General features: G+C 50.8%; 10 protein-coding genes across 10 annotated transcripts; 8 read left to right on the top strand and 2 right to left on the bottom strand.

Annotated features, from left to right (window-relative positions):
* Positions 1-768, top strand: BCR37DRAFT_401931 (hydroxyacylglutathione hydrolase; the record flags this gene model as incomplete). Its single annotated transcript, XM_040871868.1, has 1 exon — positions 1-768. The coding sequence occupies one exon, from the start codon at positions 1-3 to the stop codon at positions 766-768; it is 768 nt and encodes a 255-aa protein (XP_040727421.1).
* On the bottom strand, positions 749-3,649 carry BCR37DRAFT_376796 (uncharacterized protein). Its single transcript, XM_040868673.1, has one exon. The coding sequence runs from the start codon at positions 3,246-3,248 to the stop codon at positions 807-809; it is 2,442 nt and encodes an 813-aa protein (XP_040727420.1). The 5' UTR covers positions 3,249-3,649; the 3' UTR covers positions 749-806.
* On the top strand, positions 3,601-4,725 carry BCR37DRAFT_376794 (putative mitochondrial carrier protein). Its single transcript, XM_040868672.1, has one exon. It carries the CDS (start codon positions 3,616-3,618, stop codon positions 4,654-4,656), a length of 1,041 nt encoding a protein of 346 aa, XP_040727419.1. The 5' UTR covers positions 3,601-3,615; the 3' UTR covers positions 4,657-4,725.
* A 130-nt stretch (positions 4,726-4,855) lies between these two features.
* On the top strand, positions 4,856-6,700 carry BCR37DRAFT_209478 (pyruvate kinase). Its single transcript, XM_040866415.1, has one exon. It carries the CDS (start codon positions 5,032-5,034, stop codon positions 6,571-6,573), a length of 1,542 nt encoding a protein of 513 aa, XP_040727418.1. The 5' UTR covers positions 4,856-5,031; the 3' UTR covers positions 6,574-6,700.
* Positions 6,701-6,836: 136 nt separating this feature from the next.
* BCR37DRAFT_391031 (Prp19/Pso4-like-domain-containing protein) lies at positions 6,837-8,222 on the top strand (the record flags this gene model as incomplete). The annotated part of the gene is made up of 3 exons (XM_040870948.1): positions 6,837-6,849; positions 6,901-7,719; positions 7,762-8,222. 3 exons carry the CDS (start codon positions 6,837-6,839, stop codon positions 8,220-8,222), a joined length of 1,293 nt encoding a protein of 430 aa, XP_040727417.1.
* A 202-nt stretch (positions 8,223-8,424) lies between these two features.
* Positions 8,425-8,802, top strand: BCR37DRAFT_391030 (uncharacterized protein; the record flags this gene model as incomplete). The annotated part of the gene is made up of 1 exon (XM_040870947.1): positions 8,425-8,802. One exon carries the CDS (start codon positions 8,425-8,427, stop codon positions 8,800-8,802), a length of 378 nt encoding a protein of 125 aa, XP_040727416.1.
* A 1,592-nt stretch (positions 8,803-10,394) lies between these two features.
* On the top strand, positions 10,395-11,669 carry BCR37DRAFT_385706 (uncharacterized protein; the record flags this gene model as incomplete). Its single annotated transcript, XM_040870379.1, has 1 exon — positions 10,395-11,669. One exon carries the CDS (start codon positions 10,395-10,397, stop codon positions 11,667-11,669), a length of 1,275 nt encoding a protein of 424 aa, XP_040727415.1.
* Positions 11,670-11,707: 38 nt separating this feature from the next.
* Positions 11,708-12,139, bottom strand: BCR37DRAFT_391028 (Mss4-like protein; the record flags this gene model as incomplete). The annotated part of the gene is made up of 1 exon (XM_040870946.1): positions 11,708-12,139. The coding sequence occupies one exon, from the start codon at positions 12,137-12,139 to the stop codon at positions 11,708-11,710; it is 432 nt and encodes a 143-aa protein (XP_040727414.1).
* Positions 12,140-12,302: 163 nt separating this feature from the next.
* Positions 12,303-13,428, top strand: BCR37DRAFT_376789 (transcription initiation factor-like protein subunit). Its single transcript, XM_040868671.1, has 3 exons — positions 12,303-12,492; positions 12,652-12,844; positions 12,897-13,428. Exons 1-3 carry the CDS (start codon positions 12,484-12,486, stop codon positions 13,379-13,381), a joined length of 687 nt encoding a protein of 228 aa, XP_040727413.1. The 5' UTR covers positions 12,303-12,483; the 3' UTR covers positions 13,382-13,428.
* Positions 13,429-13,696: 268 nt separating this feature from the next.
* BCR37DRAFT_344073 (aminoimidazole ribonucleotide synthetase) lies at positions 13,697-16,111 on the top strand (the record flags this gene model as incomplete). The annotated part of the gene is made up of 2 exons (XM_040867544.1): positions 13,697-13,799; positions 13,848-16,111. The coding sequence occupies 2 exons, from the start codon at positions 13,697-13,699 to the stop codon at positions 16,109-16,111; spliced, it is 2,367 nt and encodes a 788-aa protein (XP_040727412.1).
* Between the last annotated feature and the right edge of the window lie 22 nt (positions 16,112-16,133).

The raw sequence follows: 16,133 nt of genomic DNA, 5'->3' as shown, positions 1-16,133 counted from the left end.
ATGCACATCTCTCATATCCCCATGTGGAAGGGCACAGGCAATAACTATGCTTATATCCTAAAAGACTCCAAATCTGGAGAAGCTGCCATCATCGATCCTGCCGAACCAAAAGCCGTGCTTCCAGTCCTGAAAAAGGCCATTGATGCTGGAGAAATTAAGCTGACGACGTTAATCACAACGCATCACCATGGTGACCATGCAGGTGGCAACAAGGAAATTCTGAGCCATTACCCAGACCTCAAAGTGATTGGTGGTCGAGACTGCGATCAGGTCAAGATTGTGCCTGGCCACAACGAGACATTCCAGCTTGGCCAGCTCAGCATCAAAAGTCTTCATACGCCTTGTCATACCCAGGACAGTATCTGCTTCTACGCAGAGCAAGATGGTAAAAAGGCAGTCTTTACAGGCGATACACTCTTCGTTGCTGGCTGTGGTCGTTTCTTCGAAGGAACTGCCGAGGAGATGCACAAGGCTCTCAATCAAACACTCGCAAATCTGCCAGACGACACGCTGGTTTACCCTGGTCACGAGTATACTGCCACGAATGCTAAGTTTGCCAAGACCGTGATGCCCGACTCACAACCTCTCCAGAAGCTCATTGATTTTTGCAATGCAAATGAGGAGACGTGTGGCAAATTCTCTGTAGGACAGGAGAAGCAGCACAACCCTTTCATGCGTTTGGAAGCCCCTGACGTCCAGAAGGCAACAGGCGAGCAAGAGCCAATCAAGGTCATGAATGCGCTCAGAGAGATGAAGAACCGTAGCTAAAAAATTGCTGTCATGTCATATATTAACAGTAAGAATAGTCATGTGTAGTCGCCTCTAAATCCAGTCATGGTTGCTTGAATATTCGCAAGATGTCTCATCGTTGGACGGCCATGTGGACAATTCCATGGCTTTTGCAGCTCACCCATGTGATAAACAACACTTTGCATCCTCTCTCGTGTCAAAGCGGTGCCAATCATGATACTCGATCGACACGCTCGACTCGCAAACATGCGTTCTGCCTTCCTGCAGCGCACCAATTGGCTCTCTTCGTCTTTGGCAGAGGAAGACTGCTCAGCAATACGGTCCAGAATCTCCACCAAGTCAGAGACATCAAAGGATACATTCTTACTTTGTGGTACAGACGTCAACATGTAGCGCTGTCTTGTCATGTTGCCCAATCGTTGCTCTTCCTCAACAACACCAAACCCATTATCAACGAGAATATCGAGTGAATCAGCCAGTACAAGGCGTTGACTGCCAGAGAGGATGAGTTCCATAGGCAGTGCGAGTCGTTGCGTAGCCATCTGTGTTTCTTTTCTCAAACGCTCATAATTGCTCTTCTCATCACTCGCATGCTGATCAATGATAAAGATTTCGCCTTTCCGTTCTGTGATGATGAAGCCGAGGTTGAATTGTCCAACGATATGCATGCCGAAAAAGTCATTCTTAGAGACACTGAGTGAGAGAGAGGCTTCAGCAGCTTCGGCATTGACATCAAGTCCGGCTTGCGCCACCTGTTGCCGCATCGAAGCTTGTTGAACGACAGAGATGGGTAGCCGCTGTGCTTCCAGTGCGACGCGACTGTCACACGTTGTGGTTGCATTGTGTACATGAAGTCCGTCTGTCGAATTGTCAAATAGCTTGAGCCGATTCACAAAGCGCTGCAAGGGTCGAACATGGACAGCTGCTTCTTCATCAGAGGCAGAGCTTGCGCCCAGATCTTCAACCGCAACAGAAGCCTGTGGAACTGTTTCTTCTTCCACCGCGTCAGATGCTTCATCTATCAGAACTGGCTCATTTCCCTCTTGCTCGCCCGCAGACACATCACTTTCGTCCGATAAGGGAACTTGCTGGCGAACAACCTTGAATGGCAGAGCACTTTGAATCATTGCACTTCTTAGCGGTACAGATGGCCGAATGCTCACATCTTGCCTCTTGCGTTTCAATGTGATTGCTGGTATTGATCCAACAGAAGCATTTAGACTGAAAGCCGCGACACTGATGGACCTCGAAGCAGGCATATCTTCCTCTTCAGCTGCATCCGAAGCTTCATAGGTTGTGGTTGATGCCATGAGAATATCAGGCGGGTCAGATGCAGGCTGGGAAGCTTGTGTCGTAGAGTCGGGCAGTTGGATAGTCCTGGTTGTCGCTGGTGTGGTAATGACAGCTTCTGGCATGACGCGCCTATCATCTGAAAAGACCACGCGTAAGTACTCCCTCAGCATATCCAGAATCTCTGCTTGATTATGCAGAAAGATGGTTCGCTTATCAGGGCTGACATTGACATCATACGCATCCGGCGGTAAGGTCAAGTCAAACATGAAAAATGGCTGTTTGTGGCCGCCTGCGCCTTGATAGAGCGAACTGACGAGTCTTGCCAAGGGAGGCAGACTGCACGGTCGTTTGTTGATGGAAACGAGTTGTCGATCAGCCATACCACCATACTCTGACCAAGGCTTTGAGACGAAGCCCTTGCAAATCAGTTGACGTTCGGCACGCGTTTGGCCGGTCTCGGACAGAGAGCGTTTGTTGAATCCATGCAACGGACATGTCAGATTGATGGGCAGTAGACTGGTGGCTAATTTTGAGCCAAAAATTTCCACCATGACCTTGTCGGGGTTTCCACTACCGCTTGTTCCTTGCGCACCAAGACAAGAAACACGCTTGTTCCCCTTGGTATCAGGGATGTGAATGATTTCCATTTTGATGCCCTCTTGAATCGCAGCATAGGCAGAGAGCAATTTGACAGCTTTGGCAAACTCGCGTTTAGCATTCTTCTCAAGGTCTTTTCGCCTGACGGGCAGTTGTGAGAAGAGATCCACAATACGCACCGTTGTGCCGATTTGAGCACTTACTGGCTTTGTGCTTTCGAGATGGCCCGTATGCGAATAAGTCAACAAGACACCCATTGGATACGTTTCCGCTGTACAGGTGGTGACGGTGAATGCACTGAGTGAACACAACGCTCCCAATGCTTCGCCACGAAAGCCGAGCGTAGCCAGCGTCTCTAGATCACCAAACTCCTTTAATTTACTCGTCGCATGCGGTGTAGCAAGCGATGCATAGTCAGCCGCCTGTATACCTGCACCATTATCGGCCACTTCCAACAAATCCAAGCCATGATTCACAAGCTTGATGGATACTTTTGTAGCATGCGCGTCAATCGCGTTTTCTAGCAATTCTTTTGCCGCGTGAGCGAGGGAGGTGATGACTTGAGCACTTTGGATGCGATGAACATCATGCTTGGGTATGGCCTGCATGACGGGCGCATCAGCTCTGAAGCAGGCTGTCCTGGACTCCTAGGAATCAAGCATACGGCTCTCTAGCAGAAGTCTCGTCGAAGAATCGGTAGCAGGGCTAGCTCGTGAAGTTGAATTTGCCCGAAGCCGCGCGAAAGAGAAAAGCCAAAGCGAACATTCACAGGCCACCTCATCCATGCTCTCCCTCTTCTGCTAGGCTCATCGTCTTACAGCGTCCTCCTACTGCATCTGCCTGCGGGGCAATCATCATAATGAATGAAGATGTCGCGGATCCAGATCCACCATACCTTCACGTAAGACCTTATGCCAAAGCGCCTCACACAAGAAGCAACGAAAAGCTAATCAATGACAGGCAATTCTGGCTGGTATGATTGGCGGCTCGACGGGTGATCTCCTCATGCATTCTCTTGACACTGTCAAGACTCGTCAACAAGGCGCACCGACGGTTCCAAAATACTTCAACATGACGTCGGCGTATCGCACGCTACTACGGGAAGAAGGTGTCTTGCGCGGCCTGTATGCGGGTATCAAGCCGGCGATGCTTGGCTCGATCCCGGGGACGGCCATCTTTTTTGGTACTTATGAGTGTTCGAAGCGCAATCTCATTGCACTGGGTATTCCCGAGACATTGTCACACTTGACAGCTGGTCTACTGGGCGACTTGTTTGCCAGTTCCCTGTATGTCCCCTCTGAAGTGCTCAAGACGCGTTTGCAACTACAGGGTCGCTACAGCAATCCACACTTCTCATCAGGCTATAATTATCGGTCGACACTGGATGCAATTCGCACGATTTACAGAGAAGAAGGCCGGTCTGCGTTTTTCCATGGGTACAAGGCGACTCTTGTTCGGGATTTGCCTTTCAGTGCCCTGCAATTCGCCTTTTATGAGCGTTTCAAGGTCTGGGCGCGGCAATACTATGGCAGTCATGAGACGGGTCTCTTTGGTGAGATTTTGACGGGCAGTGCAGCAGGTGCGCTGTCAGGTGCTCTCACGACACCCCTCGATGTTGTCAAGACGCGGATACAAACGCAAAAACCACCAGAGCCGGCCAGTGAAGCGATCAAAGCATCTGGTAATCATCCGCCTTCTTCGTCATTGCCAAAGACACGAGGAGGATCGCCACCGCATGCGTTGCAATTTCGAGCCCTCTCACCGACACACGTTCGACTCATCAGCACGTCTTATAATACATCTGTGCCGTCACCGGGTAGTTATACATTGACGACGAGTTCAGTTGTTGAAGGGATGCGTCGGATCTATCGCATGGAGGGTCTTGCTGGTTTGTTTCGAGGCATCGGCCCGAGAACTGCATGGACGGGTGCGCAGAGTTCAATCATGTTTGTTGTGTATGAGACGCTGCTTCGGCGGTTTGCAAGAATAGAGCACGGGCAAGAGGCTGCGTCGTAGAAAGTAATAGCATTATGTCTCCTCATCACTACTCGGTCTACAGCATTCTATTCAGTCTTTATACAGTACTACTACTATAGTACTAATATTTACTACTCTGTATATTCAACTTTCCCTTTTCCCATCCCACGCGCGTTGAGACTTCTTCACCAATCAGCGCAAACGACAAAAGAAGTACAAAAGAGAACAAGCAGCACCACCAAACAGCAACCACAAACCATCATGAGCACAGATAACCTCTCTGTCGGTAAGCAAAGGCCCTCCTACGTCTTCGTCTTCTTCTCTGTCTGCGCCTGTATCAGCTAGGTAGTGGCTGTCAAACGGCCTTATCTATCGCAGAAGAAGACTATTGGAACGGACAATCTTAGCAAAGAGATGTGGCTAACCACGGATACAGTGACCAACAATGTCCAATGGCTCACATCCCTCAACCCAGAGACACGTCCTCCTGCACACTGGCGTCGTTCTTCCATCATTTGCACAATTGGGCCCAAAACCAACTCACCAGAGATGATGAATAAACTCCGCTCAGCAGGCATGAATGTCGTGCGCATGAACTTCTCTCATGGCGAGCACAGTTATCACCAGTCTGTGATTGATAATGCTCGTAAAGCAGAACAAGACCAAGCTGGCCGACCACTGGCTATCGCATTGGATACAAAGGGACCTGAAATCAGGACTGGTCAGACTGAAGGGGATGTTGATATCCCTATTGCTGCAGGTACTGAAATCACCATCACTTGTGATGATGCGTACAAGCAGAAATGCTCAGACAAGATCATGTATGTGGACTACAAGAACATTTGCAAAGTGATTGAGAAGGGCAAGATTATCTTTGTGGATGATGGTGTGCTCTCTTTCCAGGTGCTCGAGGTCGTGGATGCACAAACACTCCAGTGCAGGTGTCTCAACAATGGCAAGATCTCCTCGCGCAAGGGTGTCAACTTGCCTGGCACGGATGTCGACCTTCCTGCCCTCTCAGAAAAGGACAAGGCAGACTTGCAATTTGGTGTCAAGAACAACGTCGATATGATCTTTGCCTCGTTCATTCGTCGCGGCGAAGACATCAAGGAGATTCGCAAGTGTCTCGGCGCTGCAGGAAAAGAAATTCGCATCATTGCAAAGATTGAGAACCGACAGGGTGTCAACAACTTTGATGAGATTCTCAAGGAAACCGACGGCGTCATGGTCGCTCGTGGTGATCTCGGTATTGAGATTCCAGCACCAGAAGTCGTGCTTTGCCAAAAGATGATGATTGCCAAATGCAACCTTGCTGGAAAGCCAGTGATTTGCGCAACACAGATGCTCGAGTCTATGACGTACAACCCACGTCCTACCCGTGCTGAAATCTCAGACGTTGCAAACGCTATTCTCGATGGCGCAGACTGTGTCATGCTCTCAGGAGAGACGGCCAAGGGCTCTTACCCAGTCGAATCAGTCCGCATGATGCACGAAACCACCATCATGGCAGAAACGGCTATTGCCCCACGCGTCAGTGAAGACATTCGAGTCTTGACCATTCGACCTACGGCCACGACGGAAACGGTTTGTTGTTCAGCTGTTGCTGCTGCGCATGAACAAAATGCAGCTGCCATTATTGTCTTGTCGACAAGTGGTTCGACTGCACGATTTGTGAGCAAGTATCGACCACAGGTACCGATCATTATGGTCACTCGGAACGAGACAACGGCACGTAATGGGCACTTGCACCGAGGTGTCTGGCCATTCGTGTATGTCAAGGAGAAACCCAAGACGGGCGAGGAGTGGCAGCAAGGTGTGGATGAGCGTTTGCAATTTGGATTCGAGCAGGCCAAGAAGCTGGGTATCTTGGAACGTGGTGCTGTCGTTGTGGCTGTTCAGGGATGGCGTGGTGGATTGGGTAACTCCAACACTCTGCGTATCTTGCAGGTCTCTTAGGCTTGCTTTGGCTTGGACTGCTGCGATGAGCCAATCTTTGGCAATATAGACACTAAGCGTAGATCCGAATGTTGATTAAAGTGTGATCTCGAGAGCATGAGCACAGTACAGCAATACTTGCCAGATGAAGGCTCCTGAGTGCTGGCTGCAGTCTCTTCCTTCAGATGGCTCCGTGCGAAATTTGCCCTCAAGCGACGACGACAAGGGCAGCACGACTCGAGCTCACACACGGCCATAGCAACAACAGCAGACGGCCCGTAGCCATGTTTTGCGCAAGTATGTCATCCTCCTGGCCCCTTTTTTTTGGAACACTCGCTAATACATCAGTCTCCGGTGAAGCGCCGCAAGAGCCAGTCATCTCTAAAGTGAGCGGTAGCATATTTGAGCGTCGCCTACTCGAAGCCTATGTCACAGAGCACGGTACAGACCCAACCACAGGCGAGGAGATGCAAATTGAGCAAGACATCCTACCTGTTCGTGTTCCTAGTATTGCTGCACCGCGTCCACCGAGTGCTTCCTCCATTCCTGCACTATTAAGCCTTTTCCAAACGGAATGGGATAGTCTTGCATTGGAGACGTATGGCCTCAAGCAATCACTTCATCAGACGCGACAAGAACTCAGTACGGCTTTGTATCAACATGATGCTGCGTGTCGCGTCATTGCACGCTTGACGAAGGAAAGAGATGAAGCTCGGCACGCATTGGCGGAGGTGTCGCAGAATTTGGGAACAACGAATGGTGCAGCTGCCGCGGACGAGGCTATGGAAGATGTCGAAGAAGCAAATGGCAGTGCAGAACAACAAGCAGAGTCAGAAGATGCAGTACCAGCCGAGATACGGAGTGTCGTGGAAGCCTACCAAGAAAAGGCCAGTGCTGGTCGAAAGAAGCGCAAGGTGCCTGACGATTGGACAACAGCCGAAGCTCTCAAAGAAGCAGCGGAAGCGCCTGTGGATGAAGTGGCCAAAGCATGTCTGGTCGTGCCTGCACTTGCGGCCGCCATCAACAAGTTTGGCCGTGCCAAAAATGGTCGCAAGAAGGTTGCTTTGCATCCTACAGAGGACTTTTTGGTCGCCGCCAAAGCAGACAAGTTCTTACTGCTTAAAAGTGAAGATTTGACGGAGGTCTTTTCTGCAAAAGTGCCATCACGTAAGGAACGCTTCTTTGACAAAGAGCACACTAACAAATTAGCGATTCTATGTGCAACATTCCACCCAGACGGTCATCTCCTCGGACTAGGCTGTAAAGATGGCAACGTCTACATTTATCATCTCTTGTCATCAACCATCGAGGCAACCTTTGGTCCGACAGCAGGCCCCGTAACGAGCTTAGCGTTCGCAGAGAATGGCTTCTGGCTCGCTGTGACATGTGCAAAGGAGAAAGACGCATCACTGTGGCATCTCGGCAAAGGCACAGCCATCATGCAGATTCCTGGCGTCGATGCAGCACAGGCGGTATCATTTGATGGGAGTGCGCAGTTCATGGCTGTTGCGGGACACAAGGGACTCAAAATGCTTGCGTACAAGAAGCCTGAAAAGACGTGGGAGGCGGTGTTTGAACAGTCTGGGCATTTCGAGGATGTCGCTTGGGAGGGACAAGGCAAAGGCGTGGTGGTGGAGAGCAAGCAAGGGTTTGCACGCTATGGTATCTAGCACACTTCTCGTTCGGGCTCGTCTCGTGCACAGCAGAAGCAAGCTTCTTTGTACTCGTAGCTGCAATCTTGCTCTCTTCTTTATTGCACCTTACACAACTTGTCTGTAGCTCTTGGGTGCAATTCTGACGCTAGCGGAGTCTAGCGTGTGCGCTGTACAGTTGAACCATTGCATCCTGCCAATATCCTGCCAATATGCTATCATGGCCATCTGTGCATGCTATGTCCTGGTCTACCTGGCTGGCTGGGCGTCGCGTGTGAAACAATCGCCAAAAGTCAACGACACGCAAGACAGCGATGCTTCTCGCACAAGTGTTCAAATCAACGAGCCAATGAAGCGCGCGGCCAGCTCGCAAGGGTCAGCTGATGTGAAGACGCTACAGCAGGCGCTACAAAGTCATGCTATGCTCAAAATCTCGTCCAGGGAGCAAAACTTGCGCTTAGAAAAAGAGCGAGAGCTACGGACGGAGCTGCAGAGGTCTCTGGCAGCAGCGCGAGAAGCAGAAAAAGAGCTACAGAGCACTCTAGCAGCAGAGCAAGAGCTACGTGCCGAGCTACAGAGATCTCTGGTAGCAGCGTGAGAAGCAGATAAAGAGCTGCAGAGCACTCTAGCAGACGAGCGAGAGTTACGTGCCGAGCTGCAGAGGTCTCTGGCAGCAGCGCAAGAGCTTCATACAGAAACAGAAAGAGAGCTGAAAGCCGACAATCGCAAAGCTCTAGAGCTTCTTCGAGAGGCGCTAGCCGAATTTGCTGCGAGCCGAAGGCTCAACGAAGCTCAACTCGAATTAGCCCGCCGGAGAACAAGCGAAGTCTCCGTCCAAGCATCTCTTCCAAGCATCTAAAATCATGTCCGTTGATTTCTCTGAGTTCATGGGAGCTCTCGATTTTCCTGGCATGATCGAGCGCCCACATCTTAGCTCGGAAGAGCTTGTCGAGCTCGATGGCCTTGCATCGCGTCCTTCGAGCCTTCCAAAAAGGCACAAAGCGAAGCCCAGCTGACTGCGAATGTCATTGATACCTCAACAATTTTCTCTCTGATAGAAACGTCGCAGCCAAAGACGTGCCGGATGTGGCCAACCTTTACGACTTTTACGATGACATGACAACGGACGAGCGAGCTGCCTTCAATACTAAGACACACTTATCTTGGCTCTTCAAGTTGCTAGAAGACTTCAACATACCACATTTAACACATCTGATTGGGAAATTAAATTCGCAGAGCAGCTGGAGCGCCTTGGACAGTCCAAGCCATCTTACAACATAGACATCGTAGGTTTATGAGCTGTTCTCTTGATGAGTTCCGTACACAATCCATATGCATGCTAGTCAGATTGAGCTCGAAGAGCGAATTGGCGTACAAGTGATGAAGTAACAGAATTGACACAACCACGATCTTTCATGAAGAAAAGCTGCAGCGTCGATACACAGCCGGCCAGTCTCGCGCGATGTGGCCCTTCCTCAGGTCGGTCTAGTTCGACGCAGCTGCGACAGCAATCATCGCTGGGTGCAAGCTGAACATGCGATCGCACACACCAAAGCTCTACTTAAGGTCGAGGCAAAAGAGGCGGACTCGCTTTCATAACTTGTTGTGCGAAAAGGACGGCCACATAGTACCAGCACAATTCTTGCCATCTAGGCCGAATCATGCGTTGCTCAACGGGATGGGGATGTGTGCTTTCTGCTTGATGGGTGGACCGGCCAGTCGCACAAACTGCAGAAGCCATATGCACGGCGAGAGTTACTCATTACAGCTGAAATCCCATAGTAGAGGTAGCCAAGTAACCGCCTCTGATTCTTGTGTGCATGCCTTGTGTGCCTTGTTTGCTTGCCACAGAGAAACGCGTGAAAGCCGATATTTGCAGCTGGTCTCATCCTTGTGACCACGGATTTTTCTGGTTCAGGGCTGCACATTGAGTAGAATACAGACGCTGGCATGCCTTGAGCTTTTTGTTGACATGGCTGCCATTGGCAAAGGTAGAAGCAGATTATCGAGCAGGTTGAAGAGCTTGAGCCTCCATGTAGTTGCTGGTCTTGGTCTTGTTTCCAGCGATGTCCAGGGCGACGACGCAACCAGACGAAATACAGACAACTCACAGAGGCAAGCAAAAACAATCCACTCTCTACAGCTGCCAGAAGTGAGGGAGAGCGACTGAGTTTAGCGTGAGTGTCTTCTATGGCACAGCGTGTGCCCCCATCTACATCAACAACAGACTTATCCGGAATCGGCCCCGTTCAAAGGCCCAACACATCATCTACAACACATTCGACCACAGCAGAAGCTAGCGTGCCTGTCTACGTGCTACCTGAGCCAGCAGTCAGTTCATTTCCAACCAGAAGACATGAAGAGCCAGTGACTGCCGCCATGTCCACGGCACGACCCACACAAGACGCCGTGATTGACCTAACGGATTCGCCACCTCTCCAACCGGTCGCTACGACAACGACGCATCGATCCGCTCGTGCACGCAGTCGTGTCTCTTCGAGTCAGACAGTTTCTGCACATGCGCAGGTCATTGATTTGGATGACGAACCAGATGTACGCGATGTACCTGCTTCATTACCTGCGGCGCCTATTTCAACAACATCGGATCAGCACGTTGTAAGACACGACAGACATGGTCTCCAGCGTCGCCCTCGTGCAGCTCCAACGGCAGCAGGAAGGCCGCAAGGTACAGCAGCACAATTACTCCGTGCAGTTGAGACGAATCGAGCACTTGCAACACGTCATGCCCTTCATCGCAATTTAGAACATACCAATGCCCGTCGGCACTATCGCGTTCCTGGTGTCATTTCACGTGGCACTCGATCCGGTGCACAGCATGGAGCACGGCATCATGGCACTCGCAACGATCACGTCAATCAAGTCTTTGCATTTTTCGGGTATCCACAAGGCGATGAGGCTGGCGGAGCTGGTGGAGACGGTGCGACAAGATCTGATATCACAGGGTATGTGACGACGCCGTATGGCGGTGGCCCTGTACGTTTACCCGTTCATGGACGACCTGAAGGTAATGCAGCAAATGCCGTCTATAATATGATGCAACGCGGTCATTTCGTTCCACCGAATCTCGATTATGGACTCTATGCGCGTGCTGCTGGCTTGGCAACGGGTTTCGCGGATCGCTTCTTTGGTGCTGTGGGCGGTCCCGTTGCATCACCGGAGCCGATGGATAAAGTGGATCCGCCTGAACCGTGCAAGGAACCATTCACCAGGACTTTCAACAGTACCGACTACCTCGTATGTCCTGATTGTCATGTGGAGTTGGGTAGTGGCGAGGATGAACAGAATCGCAAGATTTGGTTCACCAAGTGTGGCCATGTATATTGTGGTGCATGTGCGACAACGATCCGAGCAACCAAATTCGGAAAGGGTAAAGGACGCTCGTGTGCTGCACCGGGTTGTACCAAGGCGCTTACAAAGACGAAGCTGTTTGAAGCTTACTTGTGAGCAGCTTTGTATCGGGTTATGATGCATCGCAAGTACACTTATTGGCATGCAGTCTCAACATGTAATGCATGGGCGTTGATGCAGTAGTGCTGCTGATTGTTCGATCCGCCTGCTAGTGCAAAGACATGACCGAGATGACCGCGGCAATTCTTGCACCGTGCTGCACGTCTCGCACCAACAAAAGCACCGGCCTCCCAGCATCGCAAGTCCCATGTCACCTCGACTTGATTCGCATCGGTTGGCCTGTAGAAAGCTGGCCAGCCTGACCCGGAACTGAAGCGGTCTTGCTCAGAGAAGAGTAACGCGTGGCAGTTTGCACAGAGGTAGGAGCGGCGTTGGTGAGTACGCTGTGTGAAGGCAGGGAGTAGAGCATAGGTGCCTGGTGGCTCTGTCTGATGCTGGACAAGGACTTTATGAGCTTCTGGAGGGAGATTTGGGTTATTGAGTGGAGCACTGAGGCAGGTGCCCATGGCCTTGCTATAGTAATAAGAGCAGCATTGAGCAGCACTGAGACGGAGCAGTCTACAACAGTGACTAGTCTAGTACTTTGTCTAGTACTTTGTCTAGTAACTTGTCTAATAGGTAGAAGTAGAAGTAGAAGTCGCCTGTCGCCTGAGTCTGTTGCGCTGCCGAGTTGCCTGCTGAAACGCGAACGACGCCAGAGAACAAGACAAGAGAGCAACCAGAGTACTGCTGCAGCAAGGGACACGGCCAGGACAGCAGTCAGAGCCAAGAGCCTCCTCTAGACACTTCTTCTTCTTTCCTTGACGCGCGACAGGTCAACAAGAGACACAACCCACAGTAGCTTGTCAAAATGGGAGAGGTAAGGCATATCTTTTGCGACTTGCATCTACCACGCTTTCGCTTTCCCCCTGGAGTCTGCGCTGTGTGTCATCACCGTGGCTGGCCCCTCTACGAAAGAGTAGCGCGTCGAAATTGCTTGTTCACTTACTATGGAGTGGCATACTAACAATCACGATAGCCAATTCAGCGGATCATCAAGTTCGTTACGACGCAACACATCATCGATGGCCGTCCGCTAGAGCAAGGCTTTCCAATGCGGGCGTGGACATGTGAAGTACTCATGGATGACGCGCAGGGCAATGAAGTCACACCACCGTTCATTGATAAAGTCATCTTCAAGCTGCATCCTACCTTTCCGAATCCAAACAAAAGTACGTCTCCTTACTTTCTTCTATCTCATGACAGTCTGCTAACATGTTGCAGCGATCAAGCGTCCGCCGTTCAAGATTGCAGAGGAAGGATGGGGTGAGTTCGAGATGCATATCGTGCTGCACTACACGGATGGCGGTGGTTCGCAAACCATCCCACACGACCTCAACTTCCAAACCGAACGGTATGAGAAGCCACACACCTTGACGTTCAAGAACCCAAAGCCGAATCTTCTGAGGGCTTTGCAGGCGTCTGGATCAGTCCCTGCTGGGTATAATGCGGCTGGTACGAATGGTGCTGGTGCCGGTGCGCCTGCTGGTGCTACAAAACGCGCTGCTGACGGTGGAGATAAGAAATCAAAGAAGCCAAAGAACAGGCCGGTGGATATGGAGAAGTTGGCTGATGCGTTGCAGAAGCTCAATGAAGATGATTTGCTCCAGATTGTGCAAATGGTGAATGATCAAAAGACGGACGACATGTACGTCAAGAATGATATTGAGGGTATGTTTCTCTTTTCAAAGATGATGAACACAAGCTAACAGTGACAGAGGGCGAGTTCCACCTGGATCTACACACATTGAGCGACAAGCTCTTGCTGGACATGATGAAGTTCACAGACGAGGCTCTGTCAAGTGTGCGATACAAGTGAAGCCGTGCTGTGCTTCCCGGCGTTTCCTTTCAGCTTCCCCATCTCTTGTTGTATCCTGTTCCAGGCATGAATCCAAACCTATTTCCCTTTCTTTCGTGCTATCACCTGCTGAGCTCCTCCCGAAATTGTCAACCGAAAAGTTTATACAAAGACACCCAAGCAAAGTACTTGTCCTGTGTATGCCAACAGGCCCATCCAGCCGACCATGTCCTTGATTATCCTCCTCATTGGTAACGGCGGTCGCGAACATGCGCTAGCTTGGAAACTGGCGGAATCTGCCAAAGTTGCCAAAATCTACGTCGCACCCGGTAAGACCTTTTCCATGCACAGATGAAATATTCAGGCTGATGCAACAGGCAACGGCGGTACAGCTTCTCTGAGCAAGGTGGAGAACATTGAAGTTGGCGTGTCAGAGTTCGACAAGCTCGTTGCGTTCGCTACGCAGCATGATGTCGGGCTCGTCATCCCAGGACCTGAAGTTCCGCTCGTCGACGGCATTGAAACACACTTCCGCAAAGTAGGTATCCCTTGCTTTGGACCGTCTCAGCTTGCTGCACGTATGGAGGGATCCAAGGCCTTCTCAAAGGATTTCATGAAGCGCTACAATATCCCAACGGCTGCGTATGAGAACTTTACAGACCATTCAGCTGCGCAAGCGTACCTTGACAGCATTCACCACAATGTCGTCATCAAGGCATCGGGTCTTGCTGCTGGTAAAGGTGTCATTATTCCAGCAACCAAGGAAGAAGCCAAACAAGCAGTCAAGTCAATCATGGTGGACAATGAATTCGGTTCAGCTGGACAGGAAGTTGTGATTGAAGAGTTCCTTAAGGGTGAAGAACTCAGCATCTTGGCCTTTTCTGATGGTTACACGATTCGTGCGCTCCCTGCAGCGCAAGACCATAAGCGTATCTTTGATGGTGACGAGGGTCCCAATACGGGTGGTATGGGTTGTTACTGTCCGATCCCGATCTCGACGCCTGCACTGGAGCAAAAGATTATGGCGACCATCTTGCAACCAACGATCGATGGCATGCGCAAAGAAGGCATGTCATTCCTTGGTTTGTTGTTCACTGGCATCATGCTAGGCCGAGATGGTGAGCCTTGCGTACTAGAGTACAATGTACGATTTGGAGACCCAGAAACACAAGTATGTTTGCCATTGCTGGAGACAGACTTGGCGGATATCATGCTTGGGTGTGTTGAGCGCAGATTGGACTCCATTGACTTTAAAATTCGTCAAGCACATGCAGCGACGGTTGTCATGGTCGCAGGTGGATATCCTGGCTCCTATGCAAAAGGCGAGGTCATTTCACTGCCAGACAGTTTGGAAGCTGATACGTTCCTGTTCCATGCAGGCACAGCATCAAAGGACGGCAAAGTTGTGACAAATGGTGGACGTGTTCTCGCAGTGACAGCAACAGCAGCATCTCTCCAAGAAGCCGTGAAGAAGGCGTATAAAGGCGTCTCGACCATTTCCTTCAAGGACGCATTCTATCGGAAAGACATTGCTCACCGTGCTCTCAAGCGAACGACAACCACATCACAGCAACCAGGATTGACGTATGCACAAGCTGGTGTCTCCATCGATCAGGGTAATGCGCTTGTCGAGCGAATCAAGCCTGCAGTTCGCAAGACCCGGCGGCTGGGTGCTGACTCGGAGATTGGTGGGTTTGGTGGTACGTTTGACATTGAAGCATGTGGCTACAAGCACCCGATGCTCGTGACTGCAACTGATGGTGTGGGTACTAAACTACTCATTGCCAATGCCATCAACAAGCACGATACAGTTGGCATTGATCTCGTTGCAATGAGTGTCAATGATTTGATTGTGCAAGGCGCAGAACCACTCTTCTTCACCGACTACTTTGCAACATCCAAGCTTAATGTCGATATTGCTGCTGCCTTTGTCGAAGGCGTGGCAGCGGGCTGCATTGAATCCAACTGTGCCCTTGTTGGTGGCGAGACGGCAGAAATGCCAGATATCTACCAAGGTGACGACTATGATTGTGCGGGTGCTGCTACCGGTGCTGTTGAGCGCGATGCAATGCTGCCCAAATTTGCAGCGATGCAAGTGGGTGATGTCTTGTTGGGCTTGTCAAGTAGTGGAACTCACTCCAATGGCTTCTCCCTCGTCCGCAAGATTGTCGCTCGTACAGGATTGACGTATGATGCGCCGTGTCCCTGGGACAGCACCAGTGGCAAGAGTCTGGGTGAGGCCTTGCTCACGCCAACACGCATCTACGTCAAGCCGTTGTTGCCGCTTTGTCAGCAAGGTCTAATCAAGGCCATGTCTCACATCACGGGTGGTGGTCTCGTGGAGAATGTACCACGTATGCTGCCAGCGCATTTGACGGCGGAGATTGATCTCAAGGCTTGGTCAGTGCCCCAGCAATTCCGGTGGATGAAGCAGCAAGGTGGTGTGCCTACATCTGATATTGCCAAGACGCTCAATATGGGCGTTGGCATGGTCTTGGCTGTGGATGCGAGCAAAGCGCAGGAAATCAGGCAAGCGCTTCAGGGGCAGAATGAGATGGAGGTATATACACTGGGTCAGCTTGTTGAGAGGAAGGAAGATCATGGCTGCATCCTGCTCAACGAGAGCGAGTGGGACTTCTAGACGATCAGGTAGATAGCTCGGT

This window comes from Protomyces lactucae-debilis (genome assembly GCF_002105105.1).
Source record: "Protomyces lactucae-debilis strain 12-1054 chromosome Unknown BCR37scaffold_3, whole genome shotgun sequence".
Taxonomy (NCBI): Eukaryota; Fungi; Ascomycota; class Taphrinomycetes; order Taphrinales; family Protomycetaceae; genus Protomyces; species Protomyces lactucae-debilis.
This window is presented reverse-complemented; position numbering and strand designations above follow the sequence as displayed.

Coding starts and splice junctions, on each gene's coding strand:
- BCR37DRAFT_376796 (XM_040868673.1), bottom strand. CDS start 3,248: ATGCAGGCCATACCCAAGCATGATGTTCATCGCATCCAAAGTGCTCAA.
- BCR37DRAFT_376794 (XM_040868672.1), top strand. CDS start 3,616: ATGATTGGCGGCTCGACGGGTGATCTCCTCATGCATTCTCTTGACACT.
- BCR37DRAFT_209478 (XM_040866415.1), top strand. CDS start 5,032: ATGTGGCTAACCACGGATACAGTGACCAACAATGTCCAATGGCTCACA.
- BCR37DRAFT_376789 (XM_040868671.1), top strand. Junction 12,845..12,896: donor CTTTCCGAATCCAAACAAAA/GTACGTCTCCTT, acceptor AACATGTTGCAG/CGATCAAGCGTCCGCCGTTC.